This window comes from Haliotis rufescens, unplaced genomic scaffold, assembly GCF_023055435.1.
Source record: "Haliotis rufescens isolate VD_foot unplaced genomic scaffold, xgHalRufe1.0.p SCAF_57, whole genome shotgun sequence".
Classification (NCBI taxonomy): Eukaryota; Metazoa; Mollusca; class Gastropoda; order Lepetellida; family Haliotidae; genus Haliotis; species Haliotis rufescens.
Window position 1 is genome coordinate 959718 of NW_025964301.1, and position 24010 is coordinate 983727.

Genomic DNA, 24010 nt, shown 5'->3' on the forward strand with positions numbered 1-24010 from the left:
TCTACCTTTGACCCGTTCTCTGCGAGTGAGACGACCACGACAAACAAACCGTCAGTGTAGGGGCTGGCGTGGATTCCTGCAGCGGAAACAGACATACTACATGTTCGGATTAAAAAACAACCATATCTTCTTGTGAATAAAGCACACTTTCCAAAAAGATTGGCAGCTGTGGAGGGGATATGTTTTTGATACATGCAGATAATTAGTTTCGAATTTTATAAATGTTCTAAAACATTCCCGCCTGCATGGAATACTAGAAATAGCATGTATTTCTGGTTTAAAGATTTGAATCCAATTCTAAGAATTTCTTTAAAATTTACATTGATCTCCTCATCAAGTTTGTTTGGTTTTGCCGTTCCATACTGAAATACCATGCCACAGTTTAACATGGATAACCCACTCAGACACAGTATATTGACGCTCTACCACTAGATCATGAGACAAGTCTCAGGGCAGAGGCTCTGTCCACAAGACCACAGAGGCAGTCTCCGGGCAGACGCTCTATCCACTAGACCACGGAGGCAGTCTCCGGACAGACGCTCTATCCACTAGACCATGGAGGCGGTCTCCGGGCAGACGCTTTATACACTATACCACAGAGGCAGTCTCCGGGCAGACGCTCTATACACTAGACCACGGAGGCAGTCTCCGGGCAGACGCTCTATACACTAGACCATGGAGGCGGTCTCCGGGCAGACGCTCTATACACTAGACCATGGAGGCGGTCTCCGGGCAGATGCTCTATACACTAGACCACAGAGGCAGTCTCCGGGCAGATGCTCTATACACTAGACCACAGAGGCAGTCTCCGGGCAGATGCTCTATACACTAGACCACAGAGGCAGTCTCCGGGCAGACGCTCTATACACTAGACCATGGAGGCGGTCTCCGGGCAGACGCTCTATCCACTAGACCATGGAGGCAGTCTACGGGCAGACGCTCTATACACTAGACCATGGAGGCGGTCTCCGGGCAGATGCTCTATACACTAGACCACAGAGGCAGTCTCCGGGCAGATGCTCTATACACTAGACCACAGAGGCAATCTCCGGGCAGATGCTCTATACACTAGACCACAGAGGCAGTCTCCGTGCAGACGCTCTATACACTAGACCACGGAGGCGGTCTCCGGGCAGACGCTCTATACACAAGACCACAGAGGCAGTCACCGTGCAGACGCTCTATACACTATACCACAGAGGCAGTCTCCGGGCAGACGCTCTATACACTAGACCACTGAGGCAGTCTCCGTGCAGACGCTCTATCCACTAGACCACGGAGGCGGTCTCCGGGCAGACGCTCTATACACTAGACCACGGAGGCGGTCTCCGGGCAGACGCTCTATACACTATACCATGGAGGCGGTCTCCGGGCAGATGCTTTATACACTAGACCATGGAGGCGGTCTCCGGGCAGAGGCTCTGTCCACTAGACCATGGAGGTGGTCTCCGGGCAGATGCTCTATACACTAGACCACGGAGGCAGTCTCCGGGCAGACGCTCTGTCCACTAGACCACGGAGGCAGTGTCCCTCAAATGGAGGACTAGTGAGTGAGTGAGTTGAGTTTAACCCTGCTTTTAACAGTATTGTAGTTATATCACGGCGTGTCAGCTTGATGTGGGAGGAAAGCCCGAAGTGATGGAGGTCTTAGACGTTTACCACTTTGGTGAAACCAACGAGCACAGGTTTGGTGCTGACAAACCTAGAAACATAATCAGGCTGAACCGGGATTCAAACCAACAAACATAGGTTTCTGGCGTGTCCAAGGGACGCAACTCTGCACAGAGAATTGCTGCGCCTTAGACGACTGGGCCATCCGTGGCCCCAAATGGAGGACTAAGTGTATACAGTCATTCTAACACCAATCAAGACTGATAGTTACGGTACCTGTTATTTGAGAGTAGGACAGTTTGTCCTTCACCTTGAAGTCCTTCTCGTTAAGAACATAAACATTCTTGTCTGTGACGATGAGGATTCTTGCTCGCTGCTTGTAACCATGACGATCATACTTGCTGACTGCTGCACAATACTGGAACACCACAAGTACGAGAGTAAGCAGGGTTAATCCACATAATCAGGGAAACATGATGTACACTGAAACCCTGTGTCTCTGTAAAACTAAATAAATATTAATAAGCACCAATGACCAATTGCTGGACACTAAAGATGATTTCACTGGGAATAGTACTTGGAATCTGTTTCACTGTGCTTGTGATTGTGTGTTCGAAGCTGCAATATTCCAGATATAGGACAGCAGCCTGCTATTAATCGAGTCTGGACCAGACAAGCCAGTGATTGATGTTATGAGCAGCGGTCCATGCCATCGGGGTAGGTTGACAAGCATCAATGAAGTCTCTGAGCCCTACCACCTGATCTATCAAGTCAACTCTTATGACCAGCATTGGTTCCAAGAGGCAAAGTCTAGCCTGGTGAGGTGAGGTGAAATTGGGTTTAATGTCCCGTCTAAGATTATTGCACTTATATAGTGACGTGCATGCGTGTGTGTGTGTGTGGCTGCTTGTACTAGTCCGGACTGATGCCGATTCATAGTGCTAGCTCACTGAGATACCAAGCCGCAGTTTAACATGAATACTGTTACTGTATACTGACTCCGAGCCGATCAGTCCTTGTTTTAGCCCCTTAATGCCGAGCACCAGACAGGGTAACAAGTACCATCATCTAACGTCTGTTGGTATGACGCGGCCGAACCTCCCGCTCTCCGGGTAGACGTTCAACCACTACACCACAGAGGCAGTCAATTCTAGCCTTGAATCCCCAAGGGTTTATTGTACATTTTAACAGGCAGCTTCTATTTGTTCATGTTAAAAGTTACCACGCAGTTTTTGTAAAAATGGAAATCTAAACGTTGTTGTAGGTTTCAAGTCACCACTTGGCCTACTGAGCTACAATGCACAAAACCTATCACGGATAGTTGTCGTGAAGATGAAACAGTCCCATATATGTACCTTTGTTTCGGGGAGTCTACCATTGAAGTTGATACCAACTACCAGGAAATATGTAAAGTGTTTAATGTATAGTGATTACATTTTTCAGATGAAGATCCGGGGTAGAATATGTCTTCAGCAACCCATGCTTGCCGTAAAAGGCGACTATGCTTGTTGTAAGAGGCGACTAACAGGATCGGGTGGTCAGACTGCTGACTTGGTTGATGCATGTCATGGTATCCCAATTTCGTGGATCGATGCTCATGTCAATCACTGGATTGTCTGATCTAGAATCAATTATTTACAGACCGCCATCATATAGATGAAATATTGCTGAATGCGGCGTTAAACAACAAAAAAATAATAAAAATTTCAGAACAATTTTCATTGCTCACTTTCTAGGAATCTGTAGAGGATCTTATTACGAGTGTGAAAAGATGCTACACACAATATGTCAGGATAAATGCCAAGGCAGAAATATTTTTTTTGTAAAATGCAGAAATGAGAATTTTCTTTTAATGATGCCTAAGGCCAGGAATATTTTAAACGTAAGCTCAGCCACCTACCCTGACTGTCTCATTGGGCTGCTTCAGGTTGATGTCGAACATCCCACTCTTCAGCGACTCGTGGTGGGCAGCTGCAGAACCAAAAGCTTAGTAAATCACAGTTTTCAAAAAATCGGAAGGGCTTTATGATGAAGTGAGGTGACGCGTAATACAGCCCTGAGTGAGTGAGGTTTTACAACGCTTTTAGTGAGTGAGTGAGTATGGTTTTACGCCGCTTTTAGCAATATTCCAGCAATATCACGGCGGGGGACACCAGAAATGGGCTTCACACATTGTACCCATGTCGGGAATCGAACCCGGGTCTTCGGCGTGACGAGCAGACGCTTTAACCACTAGGTTACCCGACCGCCCCCCACAACGCTTTTAGCAATATTCCAGTCCCAAAAGGGCTGTACTTTAAGATCAAGTTTTACTATCAAGCAACATTACTGTAAGCCAATGGTACTTTGTAAGAATTAGAGTGAGCAAGTGAGTATGGTTTTATGCCGCATTTAGCAATATTCCAGCAATATCACGGCGGGGGACACCAGAAATGGGCTTCACACGTTGTACCCATGTGGAAATCAAACCCAGACATAGCAAGTCTTGTTACAGGAATAAACCTCCATTTTGTTGGTGTTCTCTAAAATCTGGGGTCCGTATATTGTGGTGTAAACTATTGTCAGATAACTGTATATCAGTGAGTGAGTGAGTGAGTGAGTGAGTGAGTGAGTGAGTGAGTGAGTATGGTTTTACGCCGCTTTTAGCAATATTCCAACAATATCACGGCGGGGGACACCAGAAATGGGCTTCACACATTGTACCCATGTCGGGAATCGAAACCGGGTCTTCGGCATGACGAGCGAACGCTTTAACCACTAGGCTACCCGACCGCCCTGGCTAAACAAAGGCATACATGGACATGTATCTCACCCAGTCGGCTGTCAATGAAGGGGTCCTTCACACTGAAGGGGTACGACTCCTTCTTTCCCTTGAACAACTTCTCTGCTACAACCTTCTGCTGGAACTGAACGACAAGTCCTTCATCAATACAGGTCATCCAAATTCATTAAAGTTAATGAACAAACAAACCAACACTAGTTTGTTTAGAAAAAACTTAAACAAGAGTCATCAGAAAGATGACATATCCCTCCAGCAGCTGTCTGTAAAGTAACCACAAGTAAATGTGCAATTATGAATGTAATGAGTCAAGAGTTGAATGTTCTTGAAGAAGCATACATTGCTTATCCACAAAAGATCCACCATGGTCGCATCCATATGAAATGGAAAGTAAAACAAGTGTGTTTCTGTGTTGTTGTTTTATGCAACCAAATGACAAATTACAAGAAACAATAACAAAACAAGCGTATAGTAGACAAAGTCATCTATATCCCCCGCCCATTGGTAACCAGGTAACTGACCCAACATTTCTCTTAGCCCATGTTAAAATAGCTGCAATGGAAATTCTAAAATAAACATTTCTAAAACTCCATAATATCAAATGTCACCAGTTCAGTATGTGCTTTATATATAGACATGCAATGTTTGGCAAGAAAATATTTAACAGTTTATTTGTTATACTCCATAAGTGAACCCACCCTATATTAAAACTTAAATCCAACTTATTGCCATGGAAACGTAAAAAATAAAAATTTATAAAATTTATAAATAGCAAAAGGCACCAGTTCAGCATGAGTCTGATAGACATGCAAAGTTTGGTAGAGAAATATTTAACTGTTTCCGAGTTATGCTCCGGAAACAATTTTGGGACGCACGCACGCACACACACGGACGGACGGACGGACGGAACCCATTATATATATATATATATATATATATATATATAATTATATATATAATTACCTGAAATTTCCTCTCCGCTGAGATTTTCTTCACATACTTGAGAACCATGTTCCTCATGCACAGCTTGTTTAGGATTTGTGACGTCTGACAGAGAAAGAACAAAATTCTTATCATTTGATGAAAAAAGTCCCCAACCGGTGGTACTGTAAGATCAAGTTTTACTATCAAGTAACATTACTGTAAGCCAATGGTATTTTGTAATAATTACAGTGAGTGAGGTGAGGTGAAATGGGGTTTAACGTCGCGTCCAAGATTATTGCACTTATATAGCGACGTGCATGTACGTGTGTGTGTTTGTGTGGCTGCTTGTACTAGTCCGGACTGATGCCGATTTATAGTGCTAGCACAATGAGATACCATGCCGCAGTTTAACATGAATACCCCACTCAGACACAGTATACTGACTCCGAGCCGACCAGTCCTTGTTTTAGCCCCTTCATGCCGAGCGCCAGACAGGGTAACAACAAGTACCATCTTTTAACTGGGGACATCAGAAATGGGCTTCACACATTGTACCCATGTCGGGTATCGAACCCAGGTCTTCGGTGTGACGAGCGAATGCTTTAACCACCAGGCTACCCGACCACCCGGTAAGAAGGGGTGGACAGTTTTTTATCCAAGTTGCAAAATAAATCATTTCAGGGTTATGACAAATTCCATGATTCAGAAACACAGACAACTACGGTTGATCAAATGTTTTGAGACCAATTTGAATGACATGTTAATATTTAAAAAAAAAATAATCTAGAATCTGTACTTTACCAATAAAGTGTTCTCCCAAATATAACATTTTTTATGTTAATATTAGTTGTCCAAGTATTACTCAGGAGCAAGCGAAATTCTATGCTAAGTAAGTGATTCAAGAAATGGAGAGGGTGACATCACTTCCCAAACAAAGCTATGGAGGTAAATGGGTCCAGGGTTCTTATCTTAATATAATGGAGATATGATACACTGGACAACCCAGGATGAGATGGAAGAAGTGTATTGTATCACCTCCACAAGCAGTTCCGGCGGTCGCGGCCACTTCTTGTCCAAGACATTTTTCGGGAGGGTTTGACGTAGGCGCTGTAGATAGTTGACTTTGGTGTATTTGATGAAGTCTCGGTTCTCCTCACATGCTGGCTTCTTGCGGAGGATGAAGCCCTTGATAAATCTGCAACAGTGAGAGAGTGAGTTGGGTTAAACTCCACTTTGAACTGTCAAGATCTGTAGAGAAATACGCAAGTTTGAGAGGATATATACATTGCGTAAGTATACAGTGTTGTTCTAGTATTTGCTTACTGAAACAAGGCAAAATTAACTGGGTCATGATGATCTATTCTGTATTTTATGCAAACTCTGGAACTCTGCAGAATAATATGAAGACCACAGTTCACTAAAATAAAAGAATTGGTTCTCAGGCAATGACTTTTAAAAACATAGTGTGATCAGGCAGTGTTTTTTTGTTGTTTTTTTGGTTTGTTCAAACTAGTAAGTAACTGAATGCCATATTACATTGCATTGTTTTTAAGTATTAGGATTTAAAAAAAATAAAATTTAAATTGAAATAAAAACGAAATGTGCGGCAGGATTTATGATGATGCGAGCGGTGCCTGAGAACCAAGACTATTATTTTTTTTAGCCTAAACGAAAGAAGATCAGTGCAGACATTTTTGAATATAATGTTGTAATTGGGAATTAAAATTCCCACAATACTTGTGTGTAATTATTTGAGTATGTTCTAACAATGTTCCACATTCTTTTCAAAAGTAGAGGAGAAAGGCCAAAATTTGTGGGCCAGTAGGACTGGGATGGGTGGTGACTCACTTCCTGAGTGCCTGCACAGCCCACTTCCTCCTCTGCAGCAGCCTCTGTGCCGCCACACGGCGCCAGTGACACTGCAGCAATATGGCTGAAACACAGCAACTAGAGAGTGAGTGAGGTGAGATGGAAAAAAACACATTAAAAACAGTGGTGTTTTTTTATTCCACCAACCATACAAGTATTAGAAAAATGCATGTTGGGAAGGGGAAATGTGAAAAAAGAACACACTCTGAAAAATAGGAAGAGTGAGTGAGGGAGTCGAGCCCACGTCTTCGGCGTGACGAGCGAAACTCTTTAACCACTAGGCTAACCACCGCCCCAAAACTTGGACAGAATGAAAAACAGTAGATTTTGAAAAGTGTAGTTTCAAGAACCTATTATTGCATCCAACAGCCAATCAAGACAATTTATTTGTTGATATTTCATCCCTATTCCTCCACCCCAACCTTTTTTCCCAATACCTAAACATCTGGAGGAAACAAAAAAATATTTCAAATTAAAACTTTTTGTTTTCATTTCAACCAACCGACCAAACTTTGGGGCTAAAATTCCATAAACCAAAAACAGAAGACGAAAATGTGGTTTATAATTTTCCAAACTGCTTTCCATTTAAAAACTAAGAACTTTGTAACATGGCACTCACCACTAACTCTCCACTGCAGGTACTTCTTCCTCTGTGCATAGCCTTTGTAGTTGGACTGGATGATGGTGGCTGTGGGAGGGAACATGGCACCAAGTCAGACTCAAACAATGGCAAAAGTGAGCGTGGCTCACTAATACCCCCGACCCGCCTAGTGTGTCAGTAGTTTCAAATTAAATAGCTAGGATAGGGTTAGGGTTTGAAAAATTCATAAAAAAATGGAAAATTAATAAAAACATTTTTTTTCTTTTGGCTGCATCCCTCCATATGACACGGATTATATGTACTAAGTTTGAGATGAATCCACTGAATAGATTAAGATAAATCGAGCGGACAAAGTTTTCAGATGGATAGACGGACGGACAGAACCTTGGTATAACTATATACCCCCGACCTTAATACCACATTATTAAACAGTCATACATAACTGGATATTACGCTCGTTGAGACGCCCAACACTAACACCGTATTCTTGCGTGCTCGATTCCTGTGCAACCTTTCGAGTTGAGTTGATTGGTTCAACTGTGTCATATGGCCCTTTGACGCAGGGGTATCATTATGCAGATGGCCGTTTCAATGAATGCTCGAAATATCAACGAACAGGTCTGGTTGTTGATGAAATATAGTGATAGCTAAATAGACAGATTTTTTATTCATGCACCGATTGTCTTTAAATGTAATATCCAGTTATGTATGACTGTTTAATAATCTCATACCAACTTTGACTAGAGTAGGTCCGATAGTTTTTCAGATATTGTAGTAAACGTCGGTACCTTAAATTACCTTCCAGACTATACAAGGCTAAAGATTCCTCCATTGCACACAGTGATCCAACACTATCATAGATCTATATTTGAGCTTTTTAATGGTTTTAAATCTTAACTAATCCTCTCATTTGACAACTAGCAGATCCAGAAGTCAGGGTAGGTAACTCTGTCGTGTCACTTTCACCTGCAGTAACAGCACAACAGGGAACACGCTATCTTTATCTATAAACTTTTTACACTTCTTGTTGTTTACGATAAGCTTAATTCTTACCAATGTCATGTTTTCTGACTTGAAAGGCATCCTCGGTGGCAAATAAGACACGGGGGAATCGGATGAACAGTTTTGACCTGAGAAAAATGCAAAACATTATGAAAGAGTGAGTGAGTTGGGTTTAACACTGCTTTGAACAGCATTCCAGTTATATCAAGGTTTCAGCTATTTACTTGATTATTTACAGACAGCAATCAAACAGCTGGAATATTACGGAGTGCTGGGGGTAAACAACAAACAAACATACACTAGTACTACCATAACTAGAACATTGCTGTCATTCACTGGATTGTTCGGTCCAGACTCAATTATTTACAGACCATCACAGTGCTGCATAAGAAACAAACAGACAAACAAACAAACAAACAAACAAACTCTGTGGTACGTACTTGCCCATTCTGTAGTCGTCTTCCTCATATTTCAGGTACCGCACCAGCATCGCTACTCCATTCTTGGCTGTTCCATGATACGTCGGCCACGTGGAGGGACACAAGCACTTATACCTGGCAAGGGTTGAAGGGGGACATTATTAGTGTGATGATCAATTAATGTAAAACATTAACTTAAAACACATTATGTGCATCAAACATTACATAATGTTTAGACACAAAATACAAAATACTTTTTGATTATGAAGACAATATTACAGAATGAATGAATATCTACTTGGTGGGTCTTCCATGCATTCAAAGGGAGATAATTAGTGAAGTCACGACCGAGTTATTTCCCATATTCCACAACATGAACAAAAACCTCCTTGATTACATTATAATATTGATTCATATCCTAGAGTACAATTTCTTAAACGACTAAGCTCCCAGTCTAAATCAGATATTGTAATTGCATCATGAGAAACAGGCATTGTTACTTTGTCAATAGGGGATTCATTAACATTTTCCCGAGGCAAAGGCGGCATCTGACTATAAAAGTTCAGTTTCCACCCTTGCCAAACCAGACTGGAATTATGGAGTTAGATTATGGCTGGACTAACGAGTCTAAGCAAAGTGCAATCAAAATCACTTCGTAAACTGCTGTGCAGATTTTGGTCGATTGCAGGATTTCCAAAGCATTTTAGGCCAACTCAGTGTCCACAGTGGGCGCAGCTATTTTTGAAGCAAATGCAAGTGGTATGACAGGTGGAATCAGACTGGTTAGTAGGAGGGACATAGAAGGGATATAACTCATAATAGCCACTGGTGGTGATCAGACATTCGAGCCTAGTTTGGCAAGGGTGGAAACTGGACTTTTATAGTCAGTTAATTCCCTTGCCTCAGGAAGATGCATATATACATGAAGTATTTTGAGTAAACAAAGTATTGTTTGAGGGACTTCAACCATCTTGATAGGACAGAGAGTTTGCCATAGCTTAATCTGTGTTTTAATCAAGACAAAGTAAAACTCACCTCTTAAGGAATACCTCGTATGGTCTCCTGTAGGCGAAGCCAGCTCGCCTGACGCGGAGGTTCTCCATCAGACCCAGGTACTTCACCTGGTGGCTGACGATGCGGTCATCATACACACCTGCAACCAACACACAACATGGTTCACACACAACTCAGTCTCCACATTTAGGCCTCTAAAGTTTTTTTTCCATACTCAAGCAACAATAGAAAACCACAATACACTGATATTGTGTTGACTATATATTAAATGTAATTGTATATCACACTTTCCAATAACACCTCAAATGCAGTTAAACCATGATAAATCGCATATTGCCCCGTTCACTGGATCAGTGTGACCTTGATTTTCATTCTCAGCTCCCTGGAGAGTATACAACCCAAGCCACTATAAGGTTAACAGCCACATAGCATTCTCATCCTACCTGGTACCCATTGAATGATGGGTGAACAGAGGCATATTTCGAAGGTCACCACATGTTCTTCAGTGCGGGACAGGACTGAAAACCTAGAAACTATTTTCTGCGACCAACATTGCTTAACTTAACCTGATCTCGGACCTGTACGCTTTGCATGGGACCACGCGGCACCACGTAATATCATAGAATGCACAACATAGAACGGCAGGTATCTTATGACTGATAATTAGGCAGCGTTCCTGTTTACCGGTAATTACCAGCTTTTTACCAGTGAAATTAGGCTTGGACTGGTAATTCATGTGACTGCCAGTCCCTGTGGACCGGCAAATAAAGTACCTTAGAAATTTTTGTTGTTGAACAAAACATCGGTGATATTCATATAAGTACATTTTTCAAACAAAGTCAGCTTGTCTGTTACCATCAGGGTTTCCCCTTGTCTTTTTCTAGGTTAATTATCCATTTTGTAGCGACTTCGTCTAGAAATATTTAAAAAAAAGAAGAGAAAATTGTGACTGAAGTTAGTGTGAATGACGTATAGACCTAACTAAGTTACTTCTGAGATGACATCTTTGCACTGAACATTATGTTGAAAGAATTGAAACCAAAGAATTTTCATTTTTTCTATTATTTGTTGAAAGTTGGGACTGGCAAAAATTAGGGGAGACTGGTAATTTTTAAAGTTGCTAGTCCCCAAGGACTGGCAGTTACAAAAGCCAGCGGGAACACTAAAGTATGAAAAACATCAATGAACCTATGGATAAAATGTGTAAAAAGTTACATACCTGGCTGCTTGAAGTCATTAGGTTTGACACAGCGGACGTACGACGGTTCCTTAGACATCAGAATATCCATCAACTGGGCCAGGCTGGTCTTGAACTGGGTCGCTGCCTGGCACAGATAACAGACATCGGTTGTTTGTTTGTTTGTTTGTTTGTTTGTGGTTTAACGCCATACTCATCAATATTTAAGCTATGACAGCAGTCTGTAAATAATCGAGACCAGACAATCCTGTGATTGATACCATGTACATAGATCTACATAACTGGGATACGATGACACGCATCAACCAAGTCAGTGAGCCTGCAAAAGCATGTATTACTAACCCAGATCTTCAAGTGGAATGGATATTGAGACTTGGCTGGTTTTTGGTTGGTTTGTTGTGTAACACCGCACTCAGCAATATTCCAGCTATATGATGGCGGTCTGTAAATAATCGAGTCTGGACAAGACAATCCAGTGTTTGATATCATGAGCATCGATCCACGCAATTAGGATCAGTGACATGTATCAACCAAGTCAGCGAGCCTGACTACCCGATCCCGTTGATTGCCTTTTACGACAAGCATAGTCACTGTTTACGGCAAGCATTGGTTGCTGAAGACCTATTCTACCCCGGAATCTTCACGGGTCTTGGTTTAGCACTACTTCGAACATGTTATGGCATGGCAGAGTCCTGTGGGAGGAAAGCTTAAAGTGATGCAGGTCTTGGACTTTCCTACTCTCCTACCCAGAGTTCCATGCGGCCGGCAGCTAGCTAGCATAGTACCTCTGCCACAGGCCAGCGCCATGTGACGATTCGTCACATCTTTCACAGTCCATTCAAGATATTGCATATGCTGTTCATCCGTTTCATTTTTGACAAGCTTTTACATTGTGGTAAACAAATGTCAAAGAATGGTTACGGTTCATTAAGAAAGTATCCTAAAACGTGAAAATCTACTTGTTTTTGCGTAGTTATCCTTTGTTTACATTGGCTCCACGTGCTGTCATCGAAGCCCTACGGAGAGCTAGCGATACGGTCACTTTGATGTATAAATATATATTGTCATGCAACTCACTGTCGCAGTTGTAGTAGCATATCTATAAAATTATGCAAAACAATATGTAAAGCATATACCAAATACTTGCATTAGTCCGTTCTATACTGATTTTTGAAAAAGCGCGTTTGTTTACAAACAAGAGAAAAGTCCAGTCACGTGATATGCAAATTAGCCTGTGGCAGTGGTGTTATGCTGAGTCACCACTGCGATGGAGTTTAACGCTGCACTCAGCAATATTTCAGCTATATGACGGCGGTCTGTAAATAATCGAGTCTGGACCAGACAATCCAGTGATTAATATCATGAACATTGTTCACAGCAATTGGGATCGATGACATGCATCGACCAAGTCTGCGAGCCTGACCACCCAATCCCGTTGGTCGCCTTTTACGACAAGCATAGTCAACTTTTACGGCAAGCATGGATTGCTGAGGACCTATTCTACCCCGGAATCTTCACGGGTCGTGGTTTAGCACTACTTCGAACATGGGAGGAAAGCTTAAAGTGATGCAGGTCTTGGACTTTCCCCTTTTGTTTGAAACTGGTGCAGACTGACCATGGGTCAGAATCAGGGAGCATCTGGGACTAGAACTCCAGACCAGCAGATCCTTGTGTTATGTGCAAGTAATTTTAGCATAAAACTATTCGTAGTAATTGTCAGTGGCAACAATTGATTGAACTACTAGTGAAAAAATATCAAGTGCTGTCAATCTCAGATTTAAACAGAAGTCAACGGCAGAAAGTTGAACTTTCCACAATGGGTTGAACTGGAATTAAGAGTTATCTGCCCTTGCTGTATGCATGACTATTGCAGGTGTAGCAGGGCGTGGAGTTATCCCACATATGACATCCTTAACTTGTCAGCTTGCTGACAGGGTCAACCTCTTTGGTCATGTGGACAAGGTCTCCGACCTCGGATCAGAAGGTCCGTGGTTCGGATCCCATCATGGGACTTGGAAATTTTATGGCCGCTACATTGGCACCCAACGTGGGGCTGAGCACGTCCATACTAAATTTGAGCAAAATAAGCCTCAGCACCCTACTGTGCGGCCCGGGACGTGCCTTCTGATGACGGGGGAGTAAGTAGCAGGGTGTGGAGTTATCCCACATATGACATCCTTAACTTGTCAGCTTGCTGACGGGGTCAACCTCTTTGGTCATGTGGACAAGGCGTCCAACCTTGGATCAGAAGGTCAGTGGTTCAAATCCCATCAGAGGACTTAGAAATTTTATGGCCGCATTCTAGAAGTTTCTGGATGGGACAGTTTCTTGAAGGATGGATGTCACTATATAAGAGGGACAAGGCGGCGATTCGAGGCCTTTTTTCAACCTAAATTGTTTCTAAGATACACGCTAAGTGAGTATTGGATACCAATTTGGAAACTCCAAATTCCTCCCTGATTCCAACAATTCTGGATTCAAAAATGGATACAAAAACATTCATCAGTGACAATATGATGAAAATTTGCGAACATAAATTCTGGTACCTGTTATTTACTGCTGCTGCCACTTATTTGACACATTGTATTGACTTTTCCAATTGTAAATCTAAAGCTCTGTGTTTTGATATAATTTACTGGTTATTCATTGATCATGTGTGGTCATTTACTGATTTCATAACATAGTTCCATGCGAACCAATTTCTGGGTTAACCTCTGCAATTTGAATTAGGAAATACACTAAATGAGTTTTTCTGAAGTGAGTGAGTGAGTTGGGCTTAACGCTACTTTAAACTTTTTTCCAGTTATATCGTGGCGTGTCAGCTTAGTGTGGGAGGAAAGACCGAAGTGATGCAGGTCTCAGATGTTTACCACTTCGGTGAAACCCACGAGCACGGGTATGGTGCTGACAAAATTAGAATCATAATCGTAGGTTTCTGGCGCGCCCAGGGGACGCAACTCTGCACAGCGAATTTTTCTGTAGTGACTCACTGTATCAGGCCGCTTCTTGCTCTGCAGCTCCGCGAGGGGGAAGCACTGGGACGTGATTATATTGCCGGTTTGACTCATTGCCTGAAACAAAGAAAAAACTGTCCTTATAAACAAAAACAATACTAGTTCAAATGATGGGAGTGCTTGAGAATAGTCTTTGTTTGTTGTTTACTGGCCAACATGTCTCCTGCTTCAGTTAAGAAAAATGTGGAAGAAAGTCTAATAATCATCAGTGCATTGTGGTCTAACGTTTGTTTGTAGTTTAACGACGAGCTCCGCAACATTTCCCAGCTGCAGGACAACAGACTGTAAATACTGTAAAACATGAAATTAATGCGTCTCCAAAAGAATGCGACCACTGGCCCCTAGCCAAAAATGCGACTCATTATGAATGCGACACCCCCTCCTCTCAAGCATCAGTGGATTTATATCTAAACAAAATGTCCTCTGTCAGGTTTACAGGAGAATCCTCACCTTAATCCAACTTTACATTAATCCAATCACACACCAAATAGCACCACTTATTAGCACTGAGTAGAGTACTTCAGCTAAAACAATACATGCGCGCTGGCTCGTGTCGGCCTTTGACGCAGTCGCTAAGAGCAAAGACACCGTGTTGGGTGGCGTCTGTCTGGACTTGCAGGTGTGATCAGTGATGACATGAGTGAGTAGAACGCTTGTCTTGACCCCAGCAGTGACAATTCACAGGACGTAATTAGTGTTTGAATGACATTGTTTATATACTTGTAACAAGTGCTGCTCAATAAACAGTGATGTGGAATACATAGCTGTTTGTTTTCAGCATATGTCCAAGTTGGTACTTCTGCTATCCAAAATGTCTTATTGTTGACATAAATGCGTTGTTTAAAAATGCGAGCAAAGACCACTCGCATTTTTCGCATTTAATTCACGCTCGTGTTAATATCAAGATTTACAGTAATCAAACGATCTACACCCTCGAGATATGATGACACGTCATCAACCACGTCATCCAGCCTCACCATAAGGGGGCCGGACGCACTGTAAACATTTTGGGAATCGAACCTCAGTGTTCACAGTACAGTGCTCATTTAAAAGTAAAATACTCAAATACAGACCTGCAAACATCTTTAATACCAAATTTTGCATCTGTTTGTCACCATGACGATTACCCACCTCTTTTAAATCCCGATAGAGCAGGTTGTTGTTCTTATCCAGAAACCCTCGCACGTTGTACGTCACATGACCTGCATAGTGGATTAACCGGAACTCCTGAAGTCAAGAAATCATGAGGTGAGGTGAGGTGAGGTGAGGTGAGGTGAGGTGAGGTGAGGTGAGGTGAAAAGGGGTTTAACGTCAAGTTCAAGATTATTGCACTGACAGAGTGACATACATTCACATGTGTGTGTGTGGCTGCTTGTACTAGTCCAGACTAATGCCAATTTTATAGTCCTAGCCGACTGAAATACCATGCCGCAGTTTATCATAAATACCCCACTTAGACACAGTATACTGACTCCGAGCTGGACAGTCCTTGTTTTAACCCTTTAATGCCGAGGTCTAGGGAGGGTAACAACAAGTACCATGTCTTTTGGTATGACGTGGCCAGGGTTCAAACCCCTGACCTTCCGGTCTCCAAGCAGATGCTCTACCACTAGACCACAAGTCGGAGTCTGAGCACCCAATCCATTTAGTCGCCTCTTATGACAGGCATAGGTTGCTGGGCCCTAGTATTATTACCCAGAATCCCCATGGATTGAAACCAATGGTCAAATGTATGCCTTTCGTCATAATCACATTACACTGAAAATTACACATAATTGTATCTTGTTTTAATTGAAGGCATTTGGCTAAATGATTCGGTAGGTCAAAAAATATATATACATAATTCTTCACCACAATTACACATACGTCTTCAGTGTCCATCCAATCAGATACTATTCACACTCGTCATGATTACCGGTAGGTCAAAACTCAGACTTAAACCGAAGGTCATGGGACCATTACACAAGGGACACAACTCTGCACAGACACATGTGGTGCCTAAGACAATTGGACCACTAGTGCTTCAACCACCTTATGAAATCACAACAACGCCTTTAAAGACCGATCACCACCAGTTTCAAATGAGCTTTTCAGGTATCAAATACTGAACAACAACTGCAAAACGTCTAGCGTTTACTCAGTGAATGTGGTGTGGGAGGCGGTACACCTACATCTCTCTGTATGGTTTTCCTGGTGGTGGCGTCTGCTGTTTTATGACTAATGAAGTGGGGATGGGTGCCGATTGTCTCCGTTAGTTTCTCCAGTAACGTCAGGTCAGTCGGATCTCCGGGTCGAAGACATTCCTCATCCTGTAACAATGAACAACAAACCACGTGGCAACAAACAAAACGATATGAAAAAATTACCAACTAGCTTTAAGCCAAATTCCATCAAAACCACGGCGGGTAAAGTTTCACACATTGCGCTGATGTGGGGAATCGAACCTCCAGCTTCGATGTGATGAGCAAATACCTCAACCACTAGGCTACCCTATTGTCCAACCTACAAACCCAAAACTTAAACCTACCAAATAGAGTATTCATTTGACATTTAAACACAAGTTTTAGCTATGCAATCTCTTCAGAAATGTAAAAATAAACTCTAATTATCTGTATCCCTGTGTTATGGGTTCTCGGACGCTTTAGAGTGAGTGAGTGAGTAGGTTTGGTTTAATGCCGCTTTTAACATTATTCCAGTTATATCACTGCGTGTCAGCTTAGTGTGGGAGGAAAGCCCGAAGTGATGCAGGTCTCAGACGTTTACCACCTTGGATGAAACCCACGAGCACGGGTATGGTGCTGACAAACCTAGAAACATAATCGGGGCAAACCGGGATTCGAACCCACAATCATAGGTTTCTGGCGTGCCCAAGGGACGCACCTCTGCACAGCGAATCGCAGCGCCTTAGACGACTTGGCCACCCGTGCCCCCAGGACGCTTTAGAAACATTCGTAAATTTTTGTTAATCACAAGAACAACTGCAAAACATCTCACTCACTTATAAAAGATGACTTTATTTGAAAATCGAGCCATAATCTCAGTATTCACAATGCCACACAGTGTGAGTAGCTTTCTGTCCGAAAATGTGTGATGTCCAAAAACCTATGATCTGACGAAACTGGACTAGGAAATTACTGTTTGTCTACACATTTTACATAATTTTATATCAACAGTTTAAAAGAATGATATGTCAGGACACAATTAAATGTACAGACGCATACTTACCATAATTGCTATTATTCCATAGGGTTTTCCTTCAACAAGATCACAGATTATCTTATTGTTGAAATATTGCACAGTTTCCCACTGAAATAAATACAATGAACTTACATTGCAGTTACAACAGATCATCTCTAAATAGGAATAACACACAACAGTAACATTGTGTTGGAACAATACGTTGAATGGTATTTCAGTCAAGAAGTTAAATTTGTGAAAACATCCTAAAGATACAATAAAGATTCAGAGATTTAGTTAGGAATACAAACCAAGTGCCCTCAGCATGCAAATGTGAAAAGTGAGTGAGTGGTTTTACGCCGCTTTCAGCAATATTCCAGCAATATCACGTCGGGAACACCAGAAATGGGCTTCACACATTGTACCCATGTGGGGAATCGAACCCGGGTCTTCGGCATGACGAGCGAATGCTTTAACCACTACGCTACCCTACCGCCCGAAATTTGAAAAGAGATGAGGGGCAAGATTCATCTTAGGTCTGTATCATATTTTGCTGACTCCCCCATTTCATGTAACATTTTTCCATCTTCCCCCCAAATACATGTAACATTTTTCCATCTTCCCCCGAACACATGTAACATTTTTCCATCTTCCCCCCAAACACATGTAACATTTTTCCATCTTCCCCCGAACACATGTAACATTTTTCCATCTTCCCCCGAACACATGTAACATTTTTCCATCTTCCCCCAAATACATGTAACATTTTTCCATCTTCCCCCGAACACATGTAACATTTTTCCATCTTCCCCCGAACACATGTAACATTTTTCCATCTTCCCCCAAATACATGTAACATTTTTCCATCTTCCCCCAAACACATGTAACATTTTTCCATCTTCCCCCAAACACATGTTACATTTTTCCATCTTCCCCCAAATACATGTAACATTTTTCCATCTTCCCCCGAACACATGTAACATTTTTCCATCTTCCCCCGAACACATGTAACATTTTTCCATCTTCCCCCAAATACATGTAACATTTTTCCATCTTCCCCCAAACACATGTAACATTTTTCCATCTTCCCCCCAAATACATGTAACATTTTTCAATCTTCCCCCAAACACACGTTAACATTTTTCCATCTTCCCCCGAACACATGTAACATTTTTCAATCTTCCCCCAAACACATGTAACATTTTTCAATCTTCCCCCAAACACATGTAACATTTTTCCATCTTCCCCCAATACCCATTTTTCCATCTTCCCCCAAACACATGTAACATTTTTCCACGTCCACCCCTTTCCCTATTATAAATGATCAGTCCCCAAATATATAACTTTAAATATTAGAACAAATTGAACTGTCATTTTTTCCTGACACCAGTTCCCCCCCTAGTTGTGGTGGGTGTTGGTGCATGCTGCTGCTGGGACTGCCAGTCTAGCCAGGCCTCCCCTAAATTAGGACTGTGATGTGTTGGAGATGGCCGCCTACCTCGATGCCCTCCCGCTGGTACTCCTCCTGCTCCGACTTGAGCGTCAGCTGGATGAACAGCTGCTGCAGCTTCTCGTTGCAGAAGTTGATGCAGAACTGCTCAAAACTGGAACAACAAGGCCAGTGAGTTAATCAAGTTGACATTGTAGGCTACCTCTGTCCCCGTTTACCTGTAAAATTAGGCTTGGACCGGTATTTCTTGTGACAGCCAGTACTGTGGACTGGCAAATAGCTCCAAATCTCAAAGGCGATGCAATTCGCTGTTCAGAGTTGCGTCCCTTGGGCACGCCAGAAACCTATGATTGGGGGTTCGAATCCCAGTTCGCCCCGATTATGTTTCTAGGTTTGTCAGCACCATACCCATGCTTGTCGGTTTCATCGGATTGGTAAACGTCTAAGACCTGCATCACTTCGAGCTTTCCTCCCACATTAAGCTGACACGCCGCGATATAACTGGAATACTGTTAAAAACGTGTTAAACCCAACTAACTCACTCACTCACTCCAAACTTCAAGCTCCCTGTTGCCCCCAACATTCAAAATAATTCTCTTTGTAGATTTGTATCATGTTTCTTCCCAAAATGTATTGACTCACATTATGTAGTAACTGAAACTTTGCATTATGTAACCTGTAATTGTCGATGTGATTATTTAAATATGCCAACCAGAGATGCGGCCGTCAAACAAGCTGTTTCAATCAGAGGGGGTTTATTGTGATTTAATAGCCTCTGATTGACCAATCATAATCGAGTAATTTCCAAATTCATGGTAGAATTAACAATAAGCTGGACGTAGTACCTTTCTTATGCATCATTCACTGCAGTAGAGTTCAGTATGTGTAATCCCTGCACTCAATCAGTAAACAATGATTTGTACATAAACTCACAGATGCAAGCTGAAAAGGATACTTTGGGTAAATACACTGACAGTTGTCACAATACTGGGGCTTTAAACATTTCATGAGTATACATATATGCAAGAAATTCAATATTAATTTGGTAACAATGTTTTATTTTGCATATTTTACACAAATACGCAGCTATTTATCAAAATTGAAATACAGTAAACTACGGTTAAAACAAACTCAAAGGGACTACTAATTTTAGTTTGTTATAACCGTAGATCGTTATAAGCATACACAGAGCATATACAGCAAATGACCGGGACAAAAACCCAGTTGTTATATCCGTCAGTTCATTACGTAGTTTACTGCAGTCAGAAATTCAAAGACTTACCTATTTACACCAAATATCTCAAATCCATAGATGTCGAGCAGACCCATTAGATTACATCGGTACTTGCCCTGAAACACAAGCAGTACTGTTATAGTGCTGGCTACAGACACAGACCATCTTCAGGAAAATGAATTGAAAAACAAAATTCATAATAAAACTAGCAAGTGTTCAACAAATTTTTCTTACTACACACCAAATAATATTGCATGCATGTTTCATTTCGAATTGGTAAGAATACCACAGTTAGGCATTTGTCCACTTCGTTCATTTCATTTTGACTGGTGGCAAAATAGTAGATGACAGAAAACAAACTGCGCCTAGATAAATTTTTATTTGTAAAGTATTGTAAATATCGGAGAATAAAGTCTCACATAATTCTGAGACACAAATTTGTGGTTGGTATGTTGCAAATGTAATGACAACAGTTCAGCAACTCAAGTGGGGAACATTTGAAATGTACCTTACATGTTAACGTGGCATATTGAAAATAATAGAAAGTGTTTGTTTGTTTGTTGTTTAACGCCGCACTCAGCAATATTCCAGCTATATGATGGCGGTCTGTAAATAATCGAGTCTGGACCAGACAATCCAGTGATTGACATCATGAACATCGTTCCACGCAATTGGCATACGATGACATGCATCAACCAAGTCAGCGAACCTGACCACCCGATCCCGTTAGTCGCCTCTTACGACAAGCATAGTCGCCTTTTACGGCAAGCATGAGTTGCTGAAGACCTATTCTACCCCGGCTCTTCACGGGTCTAATAGAAAGTGTCTCCTTATACATGAATGTCAGATTCTCATTGGCTGTGTAATAGAAAGTGTCTCAGCCAATGAGAATCTGATGTTCATGTGTAATGTACGATTATAGGAACAGATGTGTGAAAAGCTGATGCAGCCTCTAAAGATGAGAAGCCAGAGAGCTGAAATGATGTGATAGTGTAAGGGAGACAACTGTGACTGACCCTGGTTGCTAGTGAGGAGTTGACTTTATGGACGATCCAGGTAAAGAGTCTATCATACACGCCTTTAGACAGCGCGTCCTTGGCGTACAGCGCCTGATCTTGTGACAGGGGTGTCTTTACCTGTTACATGGAAACAATTATATTCATTTAGTAATGGATAGTGTCAATGATGCGATTAACTGATCCGATTAACTTGGAATCACGATCCTATAAATATGCAGACTAAGTCCCATTTGTCACCACTCGCCCCTTTCTGTAACCTGCAAGAAGACTTGTCCCCTTCATTCGTCATCACTCGCCCCTTTCTGCAACCTGCAAGAAGACTTGTCCCCCTCATTCGTCACCACTCGCCCCTTTCTGCAACCTGCAATTGTCCCCCTCATTCGTCACCACTCGCCCCTTTCTGCAACCTGCAAGAAGACATGTCCCCCTCATTCGTCACCACTCGCCCCTTTCCGCAACCTGCAAGAAGACTTGTCCCCCTCATTCGTCACCACTCGCCCCTTTCCGTAACCTGCAAGAAGACTTGTCCCCCAATCGATGAAAGTTATGTGCGAAAATACGACAAACCAATCAGAATGTGCGTATGATTTAAAGTTCTTCGTCAAAGAATCCCTCAGATATAATTTTTTATTTTACATATGTCTTGCATCTAAAAATATACCCAAGACACAGTTAAATGTGTTCAATCATACTGTATAATTCTGCATGTCAAGCTGTGCTTTAAATTGCATCTGAAATAAATACAATATATGGGGAAATATATGTGACCCATTAGGCAACGAGTTGACAATTGTTATAGGTAAACTTTCCAAATATGCTGAGACAAAACTATATGTAAGTTATTTGACACTATATGGTAAATAGGGCCGTTCACTCAAACATTGAGTGAAATGACCTCTTAAAAAATCAATTTTCTTAAGAATCTTAACTGATTCTGAATCACTTCCCCCCAAAATCATCTTCCTGAAGCAAACTGAACTGGAATTTTTTGGAGTTATGTCCCTTCTGTGTAATATCTGTTGACACCTTGTTTGTTTGTTTGTTTGTTTAACACTGCACTCAGCAATATTCCAGTTATATGTTGGCGGTCTGTGTAAATAATCAAGTCTAGACCAGACAATCCAGTGATTGATGTTATGAGCATTGATCCTCGGAATTGGGATCGATGACATACATCAATCAAGTCAGCGAGCCTGACCACCCGATCCCTTTAGTCGCCTCTTATGACAAGCATAGTCGCCTTTCATGGCAAGTATGTATATACCCCGGATCTTCACCGGCTGTTGACACTAAGTTGACGGTACACATGCTTTGAAAATCATGCAATCGACCGAAATCTACACGGCAGTTTACGAACCGGATGATGATTTCATTACGTGATTTTAATTGGTCTCGTTAGCCCGGCCCAAACATTACTGCATAATTCCAGCCAAGTTCGACAACGGTGTAAACCAGACTTTTCTAGTCAGTTAACTCCCTTGCCTTGTTTGGTGTTGAACGCCGCACTCAATATTATTTCAGCTGTATGACGGCGGTCTGTAAATAATGGAGTCCGGACCAGACAATCCAGAGACTGACATCATGTGTATTGATCTATGCAACTGGAATACGACATGTAATCACCCAAGTCACTGATCCTGACCACTCAATCCATTTAGTTGCCTCTCATGACAAGCACGGGTTGTTGGGCAATGAGCATTGTTAAATATCATCTGAGAAAAGTAACATCTTACCCTCTCCCCCCTGGCATCAATGGTCCGGTTGCTAAGAGACGAGATGAGGACATCGTCCGGACAGTCCAGCAACTGAAAGAAGAACATGTGTAGTCACTCATCTCTGATTCCTTCCAATTTTGACAGGAAAAGGAGACAAAAATATTTCACTGTTTGATGTTGCGTTCAAGATTATTGCACTTATATAGCGACGTGCATGTATGTGTGAGAGTGGCATGCCTGGGCGTATAGGTGTAAAGTGCTAGCCCACTGTGATACCATTAATAGGGATCCCCCACTCAGACACAGTACTCCGAAGCCAAACCAGTCCTTGTTTTAGGCCCTCACGCCAAGTGCCAGGCAGGGTAACAACAAGGACCACCCTTTTTTCATCTTTTGGTATGATGCGACTGGGGATCGAACCACCGACCTTCCGCTTTCCTGGCAGACGCTCTATCCACCAGACCACGGATAGAAAGAGGAAAGAATCATATTTCCCTGTTTGGAATTAAGGGGGTCCTGAGGTCCTTAAGGTTTTCTGCGACAGCATTTGAATCTAGGGAATGATAAACTTTTAACATGCGAGTCTTGATGAGAACATCTATACTTTCATTGTGTATTGTAAAATTTGAGATAGCGGACAAAGACGAATCAGCATGACTTCAATCAATCTTGCTGGGAATGCAATGTAGCCCAGGCCTCCTCCAGTTCATTACCTTTGCTATATGTGACACTGCCTCTAGATCCTTGATCTTGACCAGGCCATCATCACTGGTCTGATACTCTAGGTTCCCAAGGTGAAGGACAGATGCGATGATTGAATACAGAGCCTATAAAAATCACAAGAACAGAATGTTGTAACTAGTCACCAGTTTGTGTACATGTTCCATGCATAGTGTAAACAAACAAACCTGAAAAATTGAGTTTAGGTTGACATGCAGAATTGTAAGCTGAGATTTCCCTTCACGTCCTTCACACCACATCCCC

At 42.0% G+C, this 24010-nt stretch overlaps 1 protein-coding gene across 4 annotated transcripts in view; it reads right to left on the minus strand.

The window, feature by feature from the left end:
- LOC124137820 (unconventional myosin-Ic-like) overlaps positions 1-24010 on the minus strand; it is a 107658-nt gene that overhangs the window by 8993 nt on the left and 74655 nt on the right. For all 4 annotated transcript variants that reach the window (XM_048385357.1, XM_046504287.2, XM_046504283.2 and 1 more), the window contains 21 exons: positions 23740-23853; positions 23045-23116; positions 21309-21428; positions 20341-20408; positions 19107-19212; positions 17657-17737; positions 16603-16740; positions 15563-15658; positions 14408-14488; positions 11439-11544; positions 10241-10358; positions 9227-9340; positions 8838-8914; positions 7803-7871; positions 7163-7247; positions 6350-6509; positions 5354-5437; positions 4424-4517; positions 3512-3582; positions 1888-2029; positions 6-76 (listed from right to left, as the gene is read on the minus strand). In XM_048385357.1, the coding sequence (XP_048241314.1) occupies positions 6-76; positions 1888-2029; positions 3512-3582; positions 4424-4517; positions 5354-5437; positions 6350-6509; positions 7163-7247; positions 7803-7871; positions 8838-8914; positions 9227-9340; positions 10241-10358; positions 11439-11544; positions 14408-14488; positions 15563-15658; positions 16603-16740; positions 17657-17737; positions 19107-19212; positions 20341-20408; positions 21309-21428; positions 23045-23116; positions 23740-23853 (2067 nt within the window). The remainder of the gene's footprint in view (positions 1-5; positions 77-1887; positions 2030-3511; positions 3583-4423; positions 4518-5353; positions 5438-6349; positions 6510-7162; positions 7248-7802; positions 7872-8837; positions 8915-9226; positions 9341-10240; positions 10359-11438; positions 11545-14407; positions 14489-15562; positions 15659-16602; positions 16741-17656; positions 17738-19106; positions 19213-20340; positions 20409-21308; positions 21429-23044; positions 23117-23739; positions 23854-24010) is intronic.